The sequence below is a fragment of the Dromaius novaehollandiae genome, chromosome 13 (assembly GCF_036370855.1).
Source record: "Dromaius novaehollandiae isolate bDroNov1 chromosome 13, bDroNov1.hap1, whole genome shotgun sequence".
NCBI lineage: Eukaryota > Metazoa > Chordata > Aves > Casuariiformes > Dromaiidae > Dromaius > Dromaius novaehollandiae.
Genome location: NC_088110.1, coordinates 14824865 through 14841125, shown reverse-complemented (window position 1 = coordinate 14841125; position 16261 = coordinate 14824865). Strand labels below are relative to the sequence as shown.

General features: G+C 44.1%; 1 protein-coding gene across 2 annotated transcripts in view; it reads right to left on the bottom strand.

Annotated features, from left to right (window-relative positions):
* The window catches only part of CMTM4 (CKLF like MARVEL transmembrane domain containing 4), a 41642-nt gene extending 25959 nt beyond the window's left edge, over positions 1-15683 (bottom strand). For both annotated transcript variants that reach the window (XR_010391469.1, XM_064519712.1), the window contains exon 1: positions 15072-15683. Coding sequence is in view for 1 of the 2 variants with exons in the window: in XM_064519712.1 (XP_064375782.1) it covers positions 15072-15257 (186 nt within the window). In the remaining variant the exon portion in view is untranslated. The remainder of the gene's footprint in view (positions 1-15071) is intronic.
* Positions 15684-16261: the final 578 nt, after the last annotated feature.

Genomic DNA, 16261 nt, shown 5'->3' with positions numbered 1-16261 from the left:
CCCCCAGCGCCTGCCTCCCGCATCGCCCGCTGCCGAGTAACGCGGACAGAGGAGAGGAACAATCTCCAACCAAAGCATCGAGCATGAGACCTATTTCCCAATCACAGATCTTTGGGCTTTTGAAGTAAACTGGCATACTGTTACCCATTTTTACTGTTCAGGACATTCAAGATTGCTGAAATAATTCATGTAAAATCTGAGGCTACGGCACTCGGAGATGACTGAGCCCTCGCATAAAGGCTCTATTGAGGAGCACAGCAGCCCCTCGCTGGAAGGCAGCGGAGCTACCGCAACTTACGGCCACTTACGTCTTGAAAGGGAGCCTCCACGCTGGGATTCGGTGCCCTTTAATTTAAGCGCATTAGCCTCATACCATTATTTTATTCATCTCAAGTTTCCTGTAAATTTCCCTGGAGATGAGCCCTTAATGAAGAAATCATCTGCCTTTGGGCTAAGTGAAAGGCTTATATTTACATCATTTTTTTGGCAACACGGGCATTTAAGACATAAAACACCATTTCAGTAAAATAGGCAAATTATGCTATCACAGGCATCCAAACCTGAAAAGGAGCTTTTCAGAGGTTGCTAATGGTATATTTTTTCCTGTGAAAGATGAAACAAACTGCATTTTATTTTTGAAACAAAACAAACAACTTTAGCACTAAAAATAAAAAAAGACAGTTCTGCAATGAAAACAAAGTAAAAAATGAGTTTTCCTGTTTATCTAAAATGTACCACAGAAAGCCTTATTGTGCGGTTAAATGACATAATTACACATGGTTTCGGAAAAACCACAAAATGGTCAGCATTTTTTCTGCCTGAAAAATACCCACAAAATTTTAGTAAGAATGTCACACCACCAAGACTTTTTATATCCAGACTGTTTAAATTAATGGTACGGCACAATACATATGCACGAAATAGAGAAGAAATAAATTGCTTTTACACCACTTAAAGTATCTGAAGACATTAAACTTTCTTGAATTAAATTTTAGATTTATTGTTCTCATTTACTTGGCCCTGCAGTCCTAACTTAATGTATGAAACCAAGTGGGTCTCATTCCTTGCAAAGCACATGCATTTCCCACATCTAAAACAGCTGGCACAGATATGAATATTTTGGATCATATGGCTTAAACACAGTACTGCTTCTCCAGCAGGAAACCATCTTTTACCCTAAGCAGAAGAATGACTGATTTCCTGCCTGTTCCTCGTCTGCATCCTTAAGACTAAAGAAATACGTTGTTAACTCTTGTAATCGGACTGCAAGGAGCTTTAAATCACAAAGAAGCATAAAACTTTTCTTAAAAAACAGAAAATTTAGGAAAATGATCCTTAGCAGGGAGGGCAGCTGAAACAAGCACAAGTAGTTCAGCACCCTGGATAAACTAAGTTGTGCTCTAATGGCACAAAATGCTGACAAAATACACTGAACAAAGCCAGAGAGCTAGAGCCAGACTAGCCAGCAAACTAGACCTCCAAATTCAAGTCTGATCTATTTTTGGTGGTGAAAATAGAAATAACAGCAGAACATTCAAGTTTCAGATCTTCACTGCACCTCTGGTGTAGCTGCAGTCCTTAAGTTTTCACTGTTTCTTAGCTCAGTTTTGGATATTCCATGATGAGATTTCTGCACATTAAATGTTGTGAAATTCTTACTAAATCATCTGATCTTGTGCCACTTCCATCAATTCTCTATAATCCTTGAAAGTTCAACTACTGCTGACTTCCCTTTCCCAACTCAGGCACAAGACCAACTCTAAATACAGAACATATTTCTAAGACCAGAAACATTTTGATGGCGTATTATGGAGAAGAGTCATATCTAAGAATGAGGGTAAGTTTTTAACATCCATGGAGTTAAGAGAATGATATTTACTTTGAAGTATTTTAAGTAAACTACACCAAAACTAACACTTATTCTAAAAAAAATTAACTGGATGGAAATAAAGTGAACAGAAGAGATGCTCAACTAATTAAAATACAAATGTATAAACCTTACAAGTGAAATTAATACAGTCTAGAACCAAAGAAACCTGTGCAGGTGAAGCTGTAGCTTATTTCCTGCTTACACAGACTTCGGTACAGCATTTTGTTTATTGCTTGGAAACACCTATATAATACACACTCTTAGCTGCTAATGTATGCAGTGTAATACTAATTGCAATTTAAATACTACTAATCAACAGTATTTTACAGTAAGAAAATATTTTATAAAGGGGCTTTTAAAAAACCAAAACAGTCAGTTCTTACTGTTATTGCTAAGCCAAATAATTTAAGCAGTTTTTTCACATTACATTTATATTTTTCTCAAAGTAAATATATTTTTAGCATTAGAAGTAATAAATCAACATGCAGACAGCTGTGATATTTTCAACAGCGCAAACCCCCCAGTCTGTACGACTGCTGCACAGGTCATCGGGGAGCCGTCAGTCCCCTTCCCTAGGCACTACCAGGCCCGAACACGCGTTCTCGCTCGAGTGCAACCGCCACCCCAGTTTGTCTCCCTCGCTCATGGGACTGCGGCGATTTACACTGCAGACATTTGAATCCACGCAAGCTCCCCATTCCCCGTGCTATGGCTCAGAGCAACCGCGCTGACGACACTCCACTGAAACCTCAAAGGGGAAGAAAGGCAGCTTCCTCTGCGTTAGTAACGGATGACCTTTGCGACAGCACACCAATTTAAAGTCAATGGGCACAGAGGGTCTCGCAGATCCGCAGTACTAGACTTGCGCCCCATTTGCACTGCCCCATAGCAGGTGGCCTCGGGCTGCAGCGTCAGACACTGCCGTGTCCTCGTCCCGCTTCTCCTTCCCCCTCCTCCCTGGAGGGCAGGCCGCTGCTCCAGTGGCTCTTCACACCCTGCCCTCGACGCCTACAGCGGCACCGAGAAGAGTCGTCCCACTGCCTCTGCCCGCAGCCTCAAACCCCACCGATACCTGGCTGCTGGTATTTTGGCACCTGTAAAATTAATGATTCAGGTGGTTCTGCTTCTCACTGCTTTGCATGATTTTGCAGACTACGCTGTGAGCGCATCTCACGTAGTTATACCCAACCGAAATACAAACATTTTCCTAATGAACAAAGAAAAAAAGTCACTGATCTACATGTATTCTAGTTTTTATCTAAGATGAAGATTCAAACACACCTCCAGGATCAGAAAAAACAGAAATATAATGTGCCACGCGTCCCATAAACAAAGTGTCATTGCTAGCCTATCCTACAGGAACATTCGTTTGAAAAATCATACGGGGAGCAACATGTCAAATAAAGGCAAACAAAACACGCAGATTTAACTAGCTTCTCCCAGTGATTCCTTCTATAAGGACTTAACCTCCACTCCCCAGGAACTGCAACTCACGTGCATCACAATTCCAAACATTTTCATAAGATACAGGTAGTGCAAGACGTAGCTAACAAAAACGCAAGGCACTGAGTTATAAACTTCCACTTCTCACCTTCCTGTGCTGTATTACGCACTCACCTCCTATACACACTAAGGAAACGAACAGCTTGGGAGTTTAAAGGGTTATTCTGCACCAAATACGCTAACTATGCTATTCCACACTGAGTTTTGCCAATAGCTTCAGCGAATAAACACAAAAAAGTAAAACATAGGAATATTTTCCCCCCTTCCTTTTCACTTTCCTGCTATGTGAGGCTTAGCTTTCCTATTCACTGTTTCACACTCATTTTGATGGCTACATATCTGCTAGCACAGTGTTTTAGTCATCTCTCTGTTATTCCAACCTTTACAGGCTGGTCTTTCTAGTGATACTGCCTAGTGCAAGACACCAAAGCCTCCTCCGTGGGAGCTGCAACTCGCTAGGGTCGATGGTCAGATAGTAAAAGCCTCTAAAGGGCTGGATTAACAAGCCGCAGCATACCCGTGCCCACACGAAGGGAGCCAAGAGGGACAAGCCTCAAAGCAACCCGAGCTCTTACAGACGAACCGTTGTGATACTTCCACGTCAGACTCCGCAGCAGCGGCCTGCAGCGCTCACAGAAAGCATAAATAAGCAGGCACATAACACAAAAGTGGGAATTCTTAAAGCGTAAAACTATTAAGTTTCAAGTCTAATTTTACCATAATTTGAGCAGCATTTGCATAGCATGTCCTTAGATATGTTAGGTAAAAATAGGTCAAAAAATATCATGCATTTCTTCAGCGCTGCACCAAATAATCTTGACTCCTTTGCTTCTTCCTTAGCCACTGCCGGCTTTACGTACTGGGGGCAGAGGGGGAAAATGAAGAACACAGTATTTTCCCAGAAGTCCCATTTGCTATTAGTCCTACTCAAACAAACTTTATTAAAGTAGCAGAGTAGAGTAAGAATTGACTAAAGGAAACAAAATGGGGAAAAATCCTAGCTTAACAGCTGAGCTAAAGAAAAAGTTTTAGCAATCATCACTCTCAGTCACCAAGGCAGGCGAAGATATATCTTGGCTTTAGATTACATATATTTTACAGTCTGTCCATTTTCACTTCTATTAGCCAGAAAAGGAAAGGAGCTTTAGAGAAAGCCTACTAGCATGAGAGTTAACATAAATAATACAGTTAGCAGAACTGCTAACAGGAACAATAGGAGACCTGATCCGAAAAAACTCACCAAGGTCCAGCAAGCCCATTGCTCAGGCCTTAAACGACAAAAGCAATCTTTTGAAACAAACAGGCTGTGAACAGAGAAAATCAACTGGATATAGTGCCAAACAGGGTAAAATCCCCTACAAATTCCTTCACAGAAGCATTAGGTCTGGAATTACAGCTTCATGTGAAGTGACTTACTGACTCATGGGAACTATGATCAATGTGACTTCTATTTTTATGAATAAAAATTCTTTGAATTTTTTTTTGCCAAGTTCAGTTTTAAACACAAAATTGTTGATTCCCTGAACCCTTAATAAAGGCTTCCCTCAGTCTGATAGTAATACATAAAAAACCCTCACATTAAAAGACTAAGGTTGCAAGTCTAAAGCTCAAAATTGGAAAATGCCAAAAGTTTATCTTTCATTAGTGTTACTCTTTAGGCATTGTAAGCTACAGCACCATCTTTCATTCAAAGATGAAACATTTTTCCCCACAGTATTGTCACATGGAATAGATAATACTTGCAGCTGTTTTTCCTGAAAATTAATGGTAATTCTTGTTTGCTACTTATTTTGGCATCTTAAAGACTAGTACAATAGTTTCACTGAAAGTCACTGGTTTTGTTTCAGCATTTATTAGTTTAAGAACTATGAAGTATGCTTAAGACACAGCTTTTAAAAATTTAGTATCTCTATTTTACCTAAATTACAAAAATCAGGAAAGAACTAAGGAGAAAGTAATTGAAAAAACAGACTGATACCATTTGGCTGGCGTTCTTCAAACATCACCAGTACTTTACTAACTACCCCACAAACTAACTCAAATCCATACTAATAAAGATAATTTGGTTTGAAAATTATACTCTTCCGCTGTATACTCCCAAACTGCAAGAACAGCTACATTTTGAGGGAGTCAGCAAGCGAGAGAACATATGTTTGTCCAGGAGAGGTATCTTATTTTTCCAACCTCCTATCCCCTAGTTTTCAGCAAGGGTGCAGTATCCTCCCCAGGCCATTTTTCAATATTTGTTATTATGTCAAGATGTAAAAACTCAGAACTTATCATACCTTCGCTACTTAAAATATCGAGAAACATGGAGCCTTATTCTTGTCTTCGGGCTGCGTGTGCATGCTCTGTACGGTACACACACACTTGCTCTCTCCTGAAACGCAGTAAGTTACTCAGATCATGCTTGTGTGATTTTTAAACAAAGTATAAAAAATTTGGTTTTTCCTTCACTTACGAGAATTCTCAGCTTAGCTCTTAGAAAGGAAAAATCAACACTTCTAAACTGGCTTCATGTTCCCATTCGTGTTCCCAGGCCAGCCTGTGCTGGAAACCAGGCTAGTCAAAACAATATTAAAACACAGGACTGTAAATTCTGTGACAAACAGTAGGATAAATTAATTGGTTTTAAAAAGTAAAGGTGTACTCATAAAATTTGTTAATGTATTAGATCTGTACTGCCTCATGTTTAACTACCCTGTTAGGTTATTTTCAAAAGTGAAAGTACTATTTTAAGACTATCAGAATAACTCTGTATCCTTTAAAATCCCGTTTAATCCCAATTACGAGTAAACATCAAACATCTCACAAATACTAAAACAAGAAAGGAATTTTAATGAGAAAACAATCAAGAACTTAAAGTAGTCCTAAGGAATCCATTAAAGTTTTTTGTTTTTGTTTAAAGGAAATGGTGCAAAATGTCCCTGCAATCCCAATGTTCCCAAGATTGCAATCTGAAGGCCCCCTTAGATGCCATGCCTTAAAAGGCAAAAATAGTCTAGACACACTGGTAAAACAGAACATTTGAAAAAAAAAAATAGACGTAGGCCAGAACATTAAAGAGCACTGCCAGCTGTACTGGGGAATGCAAAAAACCTCCAAGCTTGTCCTGCTGTTTAAGACTGTCTTAAAACTATTATACAGTAATACCTCATCCAAAACAGCAGAGAACTAACAAACCTTCACTGCGTAACTGCAAATCCACCTACCTGGGATTTTATAACTAAGGAGCAGATCTGCCTGAAGCCTGCAAACACATTTGGCACCTACAACCAGAGGAGCGTGAAAGGTTGCTACCACCACAGAAGCCTCTCTCACCGTGAACTAGACATACTTCACAAGGAGTTCAGCCATTTTCCTACAATTCTGGAAGAACATTTTTTACAAAATATTTTGAAGATATCAGTAAGTGCTGCCACCATATAAAATTAGAAGATCCCAATGTTTAATAAAAGGCTTCACCTACATTAGACAAAAATAGCATCTACCAAGGTAACAGAGTTAAATGCAACAGTCAGCTTCAAGAGTATAAGATCAAACGCCTAATTAGTTTCTTCTTAATATTCAAGCGGTAGTATCAATTACTAGCATGAAAGTGATTTCATGAGGCAAAGGTTACTGAAGGTTAAGACTCTTAGCATTTAAGTATTTCATGAAATTCACAACTTCTGCGTTTGCTGGTTGCTTTCTTGCACGAATATTTCCATTTTCAATGTACAAAACCAAAAAAGTTACTAACAGGGAAATACCTGTAGTCCCTTTATAAAATAATTTGGCAAATAATCGCCAGATCATCACAAGAGTACCACTCCATCCCTGGCAGATTTGCAGTGTTTGGAAACGAGAATTTTTACTTTAAATGAAACTTGCAGCAGAAGTATCACTCTGTCCAATTCCAGATCTAAGTGCAAGACGTATTTCCACATACCAGGTACACTGTTGCTGTGCTTTTAAGCTGTCCTACAACAAAGGGAACTATCAAGAACAAGCTTAGCTGACTTGCAAGCTAAACCTTTCATGAACATAAATGCAACAGAAAGAAAATTTAAAGAAATGTCTTGTTCAACAGCATCAACATCTGAATATCAGGTTACATACAAAAAAGTTTAATTTCAAATAACACCAAAGACACTCGTTCGTTTGGGTAAAAATACATCGTATTCTTCCACAAGCTAAGGCATTAAGTACCAGAACCTTAAGATCTGTCAGAATGGTGATATTTGAAATTATAATTCCCATCTTACTTTGCATACAATGAGATTAAAACTTTAAGAGTTGTTCTGCTTACCTGAAACCACATTTCAACCTTTATGGCATTCTAACAACATACTGTAGCATGACAACAGATTTCATCCTGGGTATCTACCAAGTAAGATGATGCTTGAGACCTCCTAACTGCAGACGTGGCTTTACCCGATTCACGCTGTTCTGTACCGCAAGGGCCTCTCGGTTTGGGCGAGCGCTATGCTAGCGCCGAGACCTCTGTGCCCAGTCAATAATATCTTCAACCTCCCTCTTCTCTACTCATGACCATGTGTTCTTGTACCTATCTTACATATGGTTTGTGCTATCCTGCTTTTGCTTTCACCCTCCCCTTATTCTGAGTAGTCGATTGTACAAGTTCCAGAGACACCTAAATACTACCTCCATGTTTTGGAAAAAAAATGACTAACGAGGCATCCTAACATTAAGTGATTTTTTTCTTAATAGTTAAAACGACTTTTTTGTCCAGCTCTAATTTAGCAAGAGTAATTGCTATCATTATAGACTAGCAGAAGTTGCTAATATGTCTATTCAGCATCAATTGTGCATATAGTACTCATCATATACAAAATTTCAGTACAAAATTATTTGTTGAGGTCTAGCAGTAAGGCAGGTATTTCTGAAATAGAATTTTGAGCACAGGATGATGACTACTAGAAAGCATACAAGCTGATTTGACAAATGACGCATTAACTGGCATCAGAAGTAACTGGTTCCTCCCATGCTGGTTGTGTTACAAGAAAAACACAAAAACCTCTTAAATTTCAGGCCCTTCTCCTTGTCTCCTTATCTCAAAATACTCGTTAAGTCACTAGGAAGGCTCATCAGCACGAGACAGATTACCAGAAAGATTACAAGGGAAGAAGGTAGCTTTCCAAAATAGAATTCCATTATAGGACGGTTCTCAATGCAGCATCTGCAATTAGCATAATGCATCTACTGCTATTACACTGGCTTATTATGGGAGAAAAAAACATAGTGTATATAAAATATAGTGTATATAGTGTATAATCAGAGATTATAGAACTTTCTTCAGAAAGCAGAATTTAAAACTATCCACTGTCTCTTCAGTTAGAAAGTGGTGCACAGAAGTAGCCGGATGATCAGGAGACCAGAAAGCCCATCTTATGACCAAAGTCCAAAATTATCTTGTTTTGTCTAACAAGATTAAGGTTGACTATGGCAATGTTGACACAAGAATAAATAGCTATAAATTTGCTAGAATTAATTTTACACCAGAAATGAGAAGGTTTCTATACCTCAGAAGAGCAGAATGAGCAAAAACCAACTTCAAGAGGAAAGTTTAGCACTTACGGTACAGAGCTGCCTGTGATACTAAAACCTGCCTTAGAAGACTTGAGATGTCTCCTCCAGGGCTCTGCTTCTAGCCGAGGCCACTAAATGCTTTAAGAGGTCTGGTTTGACGACCTGAACGCTGAGAAATGACCTTACTATGCAATAAATATGACAGGGAATGTCATTTAATGTTCTCTACCAGGTACAGTCTAATTTCCTGTAGTTTAGTTATTACTGTATTTATATAAAACCAAACTTCATGACAACTAATGTGAAAGAAATCCAAATTTCTTCATAATCACATTCAGTAGCTAGCTATTAACTTCTATTATTTACAGAACGACAACTGCTGGTAAAGTGCCTGGTTCCCTACTCTAAGAACCGCATACTGAGCGGAGTAAGATCACACTCGTACAGATGTGCAAGAGTAATACAGATGGACCAACAGACACAGAGATGGGGCAAGACATGCCATAAGATGTGAAGCAGTGGTTCGGGGGACCAAAGAGGGGATCCATCTAATCCTCACCTCCAGAAGCGATCAGAATGAGACGCTGAGCTGAAGGCACCGGAATACTGCAATAATTAAATATGAGGTAACTGAACACCTCATATTAGTTTTCAACCTCATTCCAGTAGTTAGCAATTAGCTTCCTCCTTGAAACATGTTATTACTTTTCTTAATATAATTAAGAGTAACAATTCTCAGTAGCCTTATTATCCACGTAGATGCGTATTACAGACTTTTTGACTTTTTAGTTCTTCTTTGCAATAGACTCCAATAGCAAAGGACTTCAGCGTAGCCCTAGACTTAACTAATTTCTGGATCTGGAAATGCATAGTGATAGTAAGCCACAAGCTTTTCCAGCATTCAGCTGCTCTCCACAACTGAAGATTGAACACTTTATATTCAAAAAACCGTGAACACAGGAACTGCTATGTCCAGCGGAGCCAAAGTTCATTTATCCCAGAATCTTGCCTCCCGCAACAGGCAACAGCACGTGCCCAGGGAACAGAGCAGGACTGCAGCAAGCATGCCGCGATACCTCCCAGTGCACTCGGCAGCAACTTTCAGCCCAGAGACCTCCCAAGCAGAAGCATTATCTTCTTTAACAGCAGCCTGATGTATTTTTGTAGCAAAATTTTGTCTGTAGGAACAGACGCATTAGGAAAGTAAGTCTACTAGGACTGTCCTAACCACAGAGACCAGTCCCCAGCTATCACAAATGCCACCCACTTCTAAGGCGGCACATGATAAGGTTTTTTTTCTTTCCACTTGCAACCTCCCTTGGAAGGTTGTAATGTTCTGTAATGATACTGTTCCAGTTTAACCATTCCTTACTTCCACCAATGCCAGAAGAACGGGTTAGGAACAATTTTTCACATCAATTGCCCCAGTCGTTAAAGGTGATACATTTTAATTTAAATCGAGTGCCTGTGGAAACCTGGCAGGATCCTGATGGAAACCAAGGATCCCATCAGGATCCCGCCTGGTTTTCTCATAACTCACGTGGTGGCCTGACAAAAAGCCCACCGGGAGCTACAGCTCCGAAATAATCCAGCAAGCAGGCAACTCGGGCACTCCTGATTTTCCACAGGAATTTCAGTGCAAATATGCTACCAACACCCAAGTCTAATCACAGTAAGATCCTTGAAGATGCACCAGATAAACAGGAAGGAAAAACAATCCTGCATATAGAAAAGATGAAGTGAAAAATAAAATGAGGAAAAAAGCAAACAACCTCACGTAAAGTGAAGCTACTCCAGTGACTCACTCTGTCAGAGACTGGTAGGTAAGAAGTGTCACCTGCTAACCAGCCTGTCTCTTTCGGACCCCTTCCGATTCCTTATATAATAAACAGCTTTGTTAAGGAAGCACTCTCAGAGAGGAGAGGAGGTTCTCCTTAGGAAGTTTAAGGATAAGCAGACAGAAGTATTGAAATAATTTGAGGATGTCCATAGCAAAGTTTTCCAGGGATATCTATTTGATTGTACAATAATCTCCATGGGAAGTATTAAAGCGCCCAAAAGCATGAGAAACATAAAACCATGCCAGAGAGAGTAATGAAAATAAACTCCAAAGAGCTTTTCTGCAGTGGTCTCCAAGGACAGCTCTATAATCTCTCACATGTGCAGCGTGGTAAGGTACTAATCCATGTGAACACTGGAAAGTCAGTTGAGAGAATTCCCATCCACATCTCAACATCCCAAAAGGAAAAGTATTTCTCTGCGTAGCACACATTGTCCTAACTTCTGCTTGCCTTCCATTTCAAGTTCAAATCCTCATTTTCCAAAAAAATGTAAAGCTCCGCATAACTTTAAGTCTTTCTCCCCCTTTCTCCCCATTCATTTCCCTTCACGCCGTTTTCTTCCACCTGATGACACCTGAGGTCCCCCTCAGCCACCCCACCACCCAGAGAACACCCAACAGTCACCATCTTCCTTCCTTCAGGTGTCTGCTTTAAAAGAGGCCTACAGCTCTGCTCCAACCCCAATTAAATCAGAAGTTTGCTCACAGATCCAAACAAACACACTAACTTCATACAGTTCACTGCTCAGATGCTGCTCACCCCTCATCCTTACCTCCTACACAGCCTACTCAAATTATGTATTTCTCAGGTCAGATTCTTCTCTTTAAATACGGTTACTTGATGTCTGCTATTACTTATGTAAGGCTAGACATAAAGAAAGAATGATGCTTTTAGTTGTATTAATGCTGAAGGAGAAAAAAAAGGTATCCCGCTGCTGCACGCTGGTCAGGTTTCTTTCTTGTTTTTCAGTTCCTCTTTATAGAGCTATTTCAACAGAATGACACGCTAACAGGCAAGCGAAAGGGCTGTGCTCTAAAAGCTCACTCATCTAACAGCAAAACATTCCCAAGAGAATCGGTTCAATACCAAGTTCTTCAACATGGGTCCGTTTTATTACCTCCTCACTATTCTTCATATTTAATATTGACTATCAGCAGACAGTCGTATCTACTACATAACTGCTAAACTTTGCCCTGCATATCAATAAGAAATCCCAATGTATTTAGACATTTTTCCTAAGTCCGCATGCCCAATGTAAAATTAACCAAAAACAAAGTACTAGTCAACCTATTCTGGGGGTCAAGGGAGAAAAGGCCAAAATAAGACTAAGAGCAGCTGCACAGCACTGCGCGCGAATCCTTAACACAGTCCATTGTTACAGTGCCCCCTTAAAGGGGGCTTTACGGTATAGTCTCTAGCGATATTAATAAATAGAAGTTAAACTACTCTCTTCATCTCTTTAAATTATTCCATGTGCCTAAACTGTCAGATGGCATTTCATCTTGTAACAACTCGGGTAACAGTATTTTGAATCAACAGAGACAAGTTTTCAACAAAATAATGGAGCCCTACAATTAACTGAGCTTTTATTTTCAGTCATTTCTCCCTCCTTCTCTGTTCTTTCTTCCTCTGACCATTCAAAACATGCATTTGGAAAAAAAGTCAGGTCAGCCATGATGCCCAAAAGTCAGAGCTCATGATACAACACTAAGAACTAGTAGAAAGCACTTAAACCAAAGATTAAAGTAAGTGGCAACATCTGTCTTAAACCGGTAATTTTTTCTGCCAATCATGTATGTATTTTAAGACAAATCCTGATGCTTAACAAGGTATGTGCATTGTAATCTTTCCTGTAACATTCTCTTTTACTAGAATATATTTAGAGACATGTTATGTTAACCAATATAGTCCTTTTTTGTTTAATTTTCTTGGGTGCAATAAAAAAAATGAGGAGAAACTCCCCTTAAAGAGTTAGAGTGCTATACTATGGACTTTGAAACCTTTACAAAAATACTACAGAAACTAAAATGTATTATTATTCAGCATTATAATAATTAAAATAATTACACTTGGCAAACAAGTGAATTAAGTGCATGCTGGAATGTGTCCTCTCTTTTCCTTCTTTTCCAGAATTGCTCAGGTTTCCATCAGTTTGCAAAATTCAGTAGTCTGCTCTACCAGTCACTACCACGAATCAGATACAGCTTCCTTTGAGTACGAATGAAGTTAAGTGTGATAAAATAATGCAGAAATTAATCACGTCAAGAGGGTGCACATCCTTTATTACCCAGCTTGTTTTCCTGTTAGCTGCCCATCCCCTGGGTTCATACTCTCCTGGGCGCAACAGGTCACACTACTCTTATTAGAAAGACACAAGGCATTATTCAGTTCACCTGGAGATATTAATTTGCAGGTACTTCTTCCTGATGTACTAGGATTAGTGACATATTTGCTCAGCAGACAAGAAAACTCCCATATCTGCAAGCTCGTCACAGTCCTTTTTCCCTTGTCTTTCCTTACAAGACCTTTAAAGATTTAAGAGGCTCTGGGCATACACCTTGGCGAGACCAAGCCAACCGGAGGGCACTAACGAAGGACTCGCCGACTCACGTTTGGTAATCGCTCATTTGAATTACAAGCTTTTAACGCGACTTGCCAAAGTTTATTACCACACTGCAGAAAGGACCAGGGGGAGGAACAGAAACAAAAACCCGGAGGGCAGGCTGTTTCGGCGTATCAGAGAGCACCACCCCACAGTTCCTACCGCATAGACACTTTTAACAGTTCAAAGACAGGTAGATGTTGCTTAGCGATGACAGATTCTTTGGCTTCAGTCCTGAAAATACATAATATAAATGCAGCTATTCCCTGTTGTTGGAAGACTACTCACATAACACGTTCCTTGCTACAACTTGCAGAATATAGATTTTGTGCTACACCGTGGAGAGGAGAATAAAAGCAAACCGCATTTCCAAACCCCGGATTTTCCTGGGTGCCCGTAGGAATGACTACAATCGGCACAGTCCTCCGTGTGCTCTAAAAAGTTAACATCTGCTCGCTGTTGAAACTAGGATACTGTGAATATATTTTACATGAAATCTGTACGTGTAGGCTTTGTCTTCGCTGGCAGTGTTTTAAATGCTGAAGTAATCCATATGAAATATTAAGTAGTATCCCACCACACAGTCCTCAAAGCACAAACTGTTTCGTTCTTTAAAAGGGTCAGTTTTCACCCCGGCAAGAAGCCACGTAAAGAACCACGGCAGACTGCTGACCCCAGAGGACCCCTCCCAGGCGGGTGAGGGGCACACGGCGCCCCGCTCCCCGGGCTCGCCTCTTCCCTCGGTGCCTCGGGGCGGCTGCTGGCGCCCAAGGCCGCTGCCGGGGCGCACGGCCGGGACACGGCAGGGCAAGGACGGAGGTCACCCACCCGGTCCCGCGGGGCCCTCGCCGCCCCGTGCGCCCCCGGCCTGCGCAGCCCGCCGGACACCTGTAATACAAATCTGTCAAAATGAAGCAACCTTTACTATTTAAGTTTAAATATTTGATGTGCTCAGACAGGGCTTTTTTTTTTTTTTTTTTCCTCTCCCACCCACATGTTTACGCAAAGTCCGCAGCGATGTTTCTGTAACGCCCCAGCGACCCAAGGACGCCGGCAGGCGCACACAAGTACTGTGTTTCACAAAAACCGACCGGCACCTTCGGGAGAGGAAAAAAGAGAAGGAACGCGGGCTGCAACCCCGCAGGGCCGGAGGCAGCGAGGCCCGACGCCAGGCCGTCCCTCCCCGCGGCGGAAAACCGCAGGAACCGTCCGGGGCCCCCCGGGACACCCCGCAGCCCCGCGCTCGCTGCCTGAGCCCCGCGCGGGGCCCGGAGCCGCCCGGCTGGGCGCCCCTGCCCGGTCCGCGGCCGCGCAGACCCCCGCGCGCGGGCGACGCCGATCTCGGGCCAAACCCGGCCTTTCTGCCGGCGCCAGGCCCGCCCGGCCCGCAGCTCGGGTGAGCGCGGCCCTCCGCACCGGCGGGCAGTACCGCGCAGCGCCGGCCGCTTCAAAGGTCGTAGGACGCCGCGGGCAGCTCCCGTTTCACCGCAGCGTTTCAGCCGCGGGGGCCGTTTCCCCCCGCCAGCGGCGACCCCGCGGCCCCGCCGCCACCTGCGCCGAGCGGCACCTTCCTCACGCGCGCGCGGCCCAACGGCGGCACCGCCGCGGGCAGGGCAGGGCAGGGCAGGGCAGGGCCGGGCCGGGCCGGGCCGGGCCCAGGCGCCCGCGCTCCCGCCGCGGGGGGCGGCCGGGCGCGGAGCGGCACCGGCGCCGCGGTACCTACCACCTCGGCCAGCTTGATCCTGCCGAAGGCGCCGCGCAGGTAGTCCAGGTCGCAGCGGAGGCCGCCCAGCCCGCGGCGCTGGCTGACGGGCTCCGTGGTGGGCTGGTAGGGGCTGCTGGCCCCCGAGATCATGGAGGTGCTGGACGCCTCGCCATCGAAGCCCTCCAGCTCCTCGCCGTTCCTCATGGCGCCGCCGCCGCCGCCGCCGGGCCGCCCGAGCCGCAGCCAGAGCCGGAGCCGCGCTCGTCAGCGGAGCGCCGGCTGCATGGCGGTGCCGGGGCGCGCTGCCTGCGCCGCGCGGTCAGGCGGAGGGGCGCGGGGGCAGCGCGGGCACCATGGTGCTGCGCCCGCCCGCTCCCGCCCCGCCGCGCGGGGGCGCCCTCGCCCGCCCGCCCCGCCGAGGAGCCGCCGGGGCGCGACCCGGCCCCAGGAGACGGTGCGGTGCGGTGCGGTGCGGTGCGGTGCGGTGCGGTGCGGTGCGGTGCGGCTGCCCGCGGCTCGCTCCCCTCCCCCGGTCCCGGCACGGCAGCTCCGGCCGGGGAAGCTGCTGCTGCTGCCGCCGCCGCCGCCGCCTGCTCCTCCCCCTGCGCGCAGCGGAAAGGGCGGGGAGAGCCCGCCCCGCCCCGCCCCGCCCCGCCCCGCCCCGCCCGCCGGGCGCCCCGCCCCGGCCCCGGCACCTGCCCTTCGCTCCCGGCCGCGGCGGAGCCCGGCTCAGCTCAGCTCGGCTCGGCTCAGCTCAGCTCGGCTCGGCTCGGCTCGGCGGCCGCCCGCGGTCCGGCGGGACCGGGTGTTTTGCTTGCGGCGCCCCCGTTTCTACAAAACGCTGAAAACCGGCGTCAGCCGCGCCGGGGCTTAGTTTGCGCTAACTGTTTTGGCGTCTCTCCCGCCTCCTTTAACGGAAACTTAAATCAACCTAATTTGAATGTATTGAGAAAACAAAAGATTATACGTAAACTTGTCAGTACCTAAAATGTTCATGTCAGGATATTTTTTCTTATATCAGAAAATCTTACACTGCCCTCGGCTTGCGAGCAAGCCTCCCTTGACCATCACCGTCACGGCTTCCTGGTGCTTTCGGCACTGTGGAAGAGGTGAGCAGTCTATTGCATTAGAGGCTTTGGGGCTTTTTCTTTCTTTTTTTTTTTCTTTTTTACATTGGTGTGGATGCATTTTTTTAAGTTATAATTCAG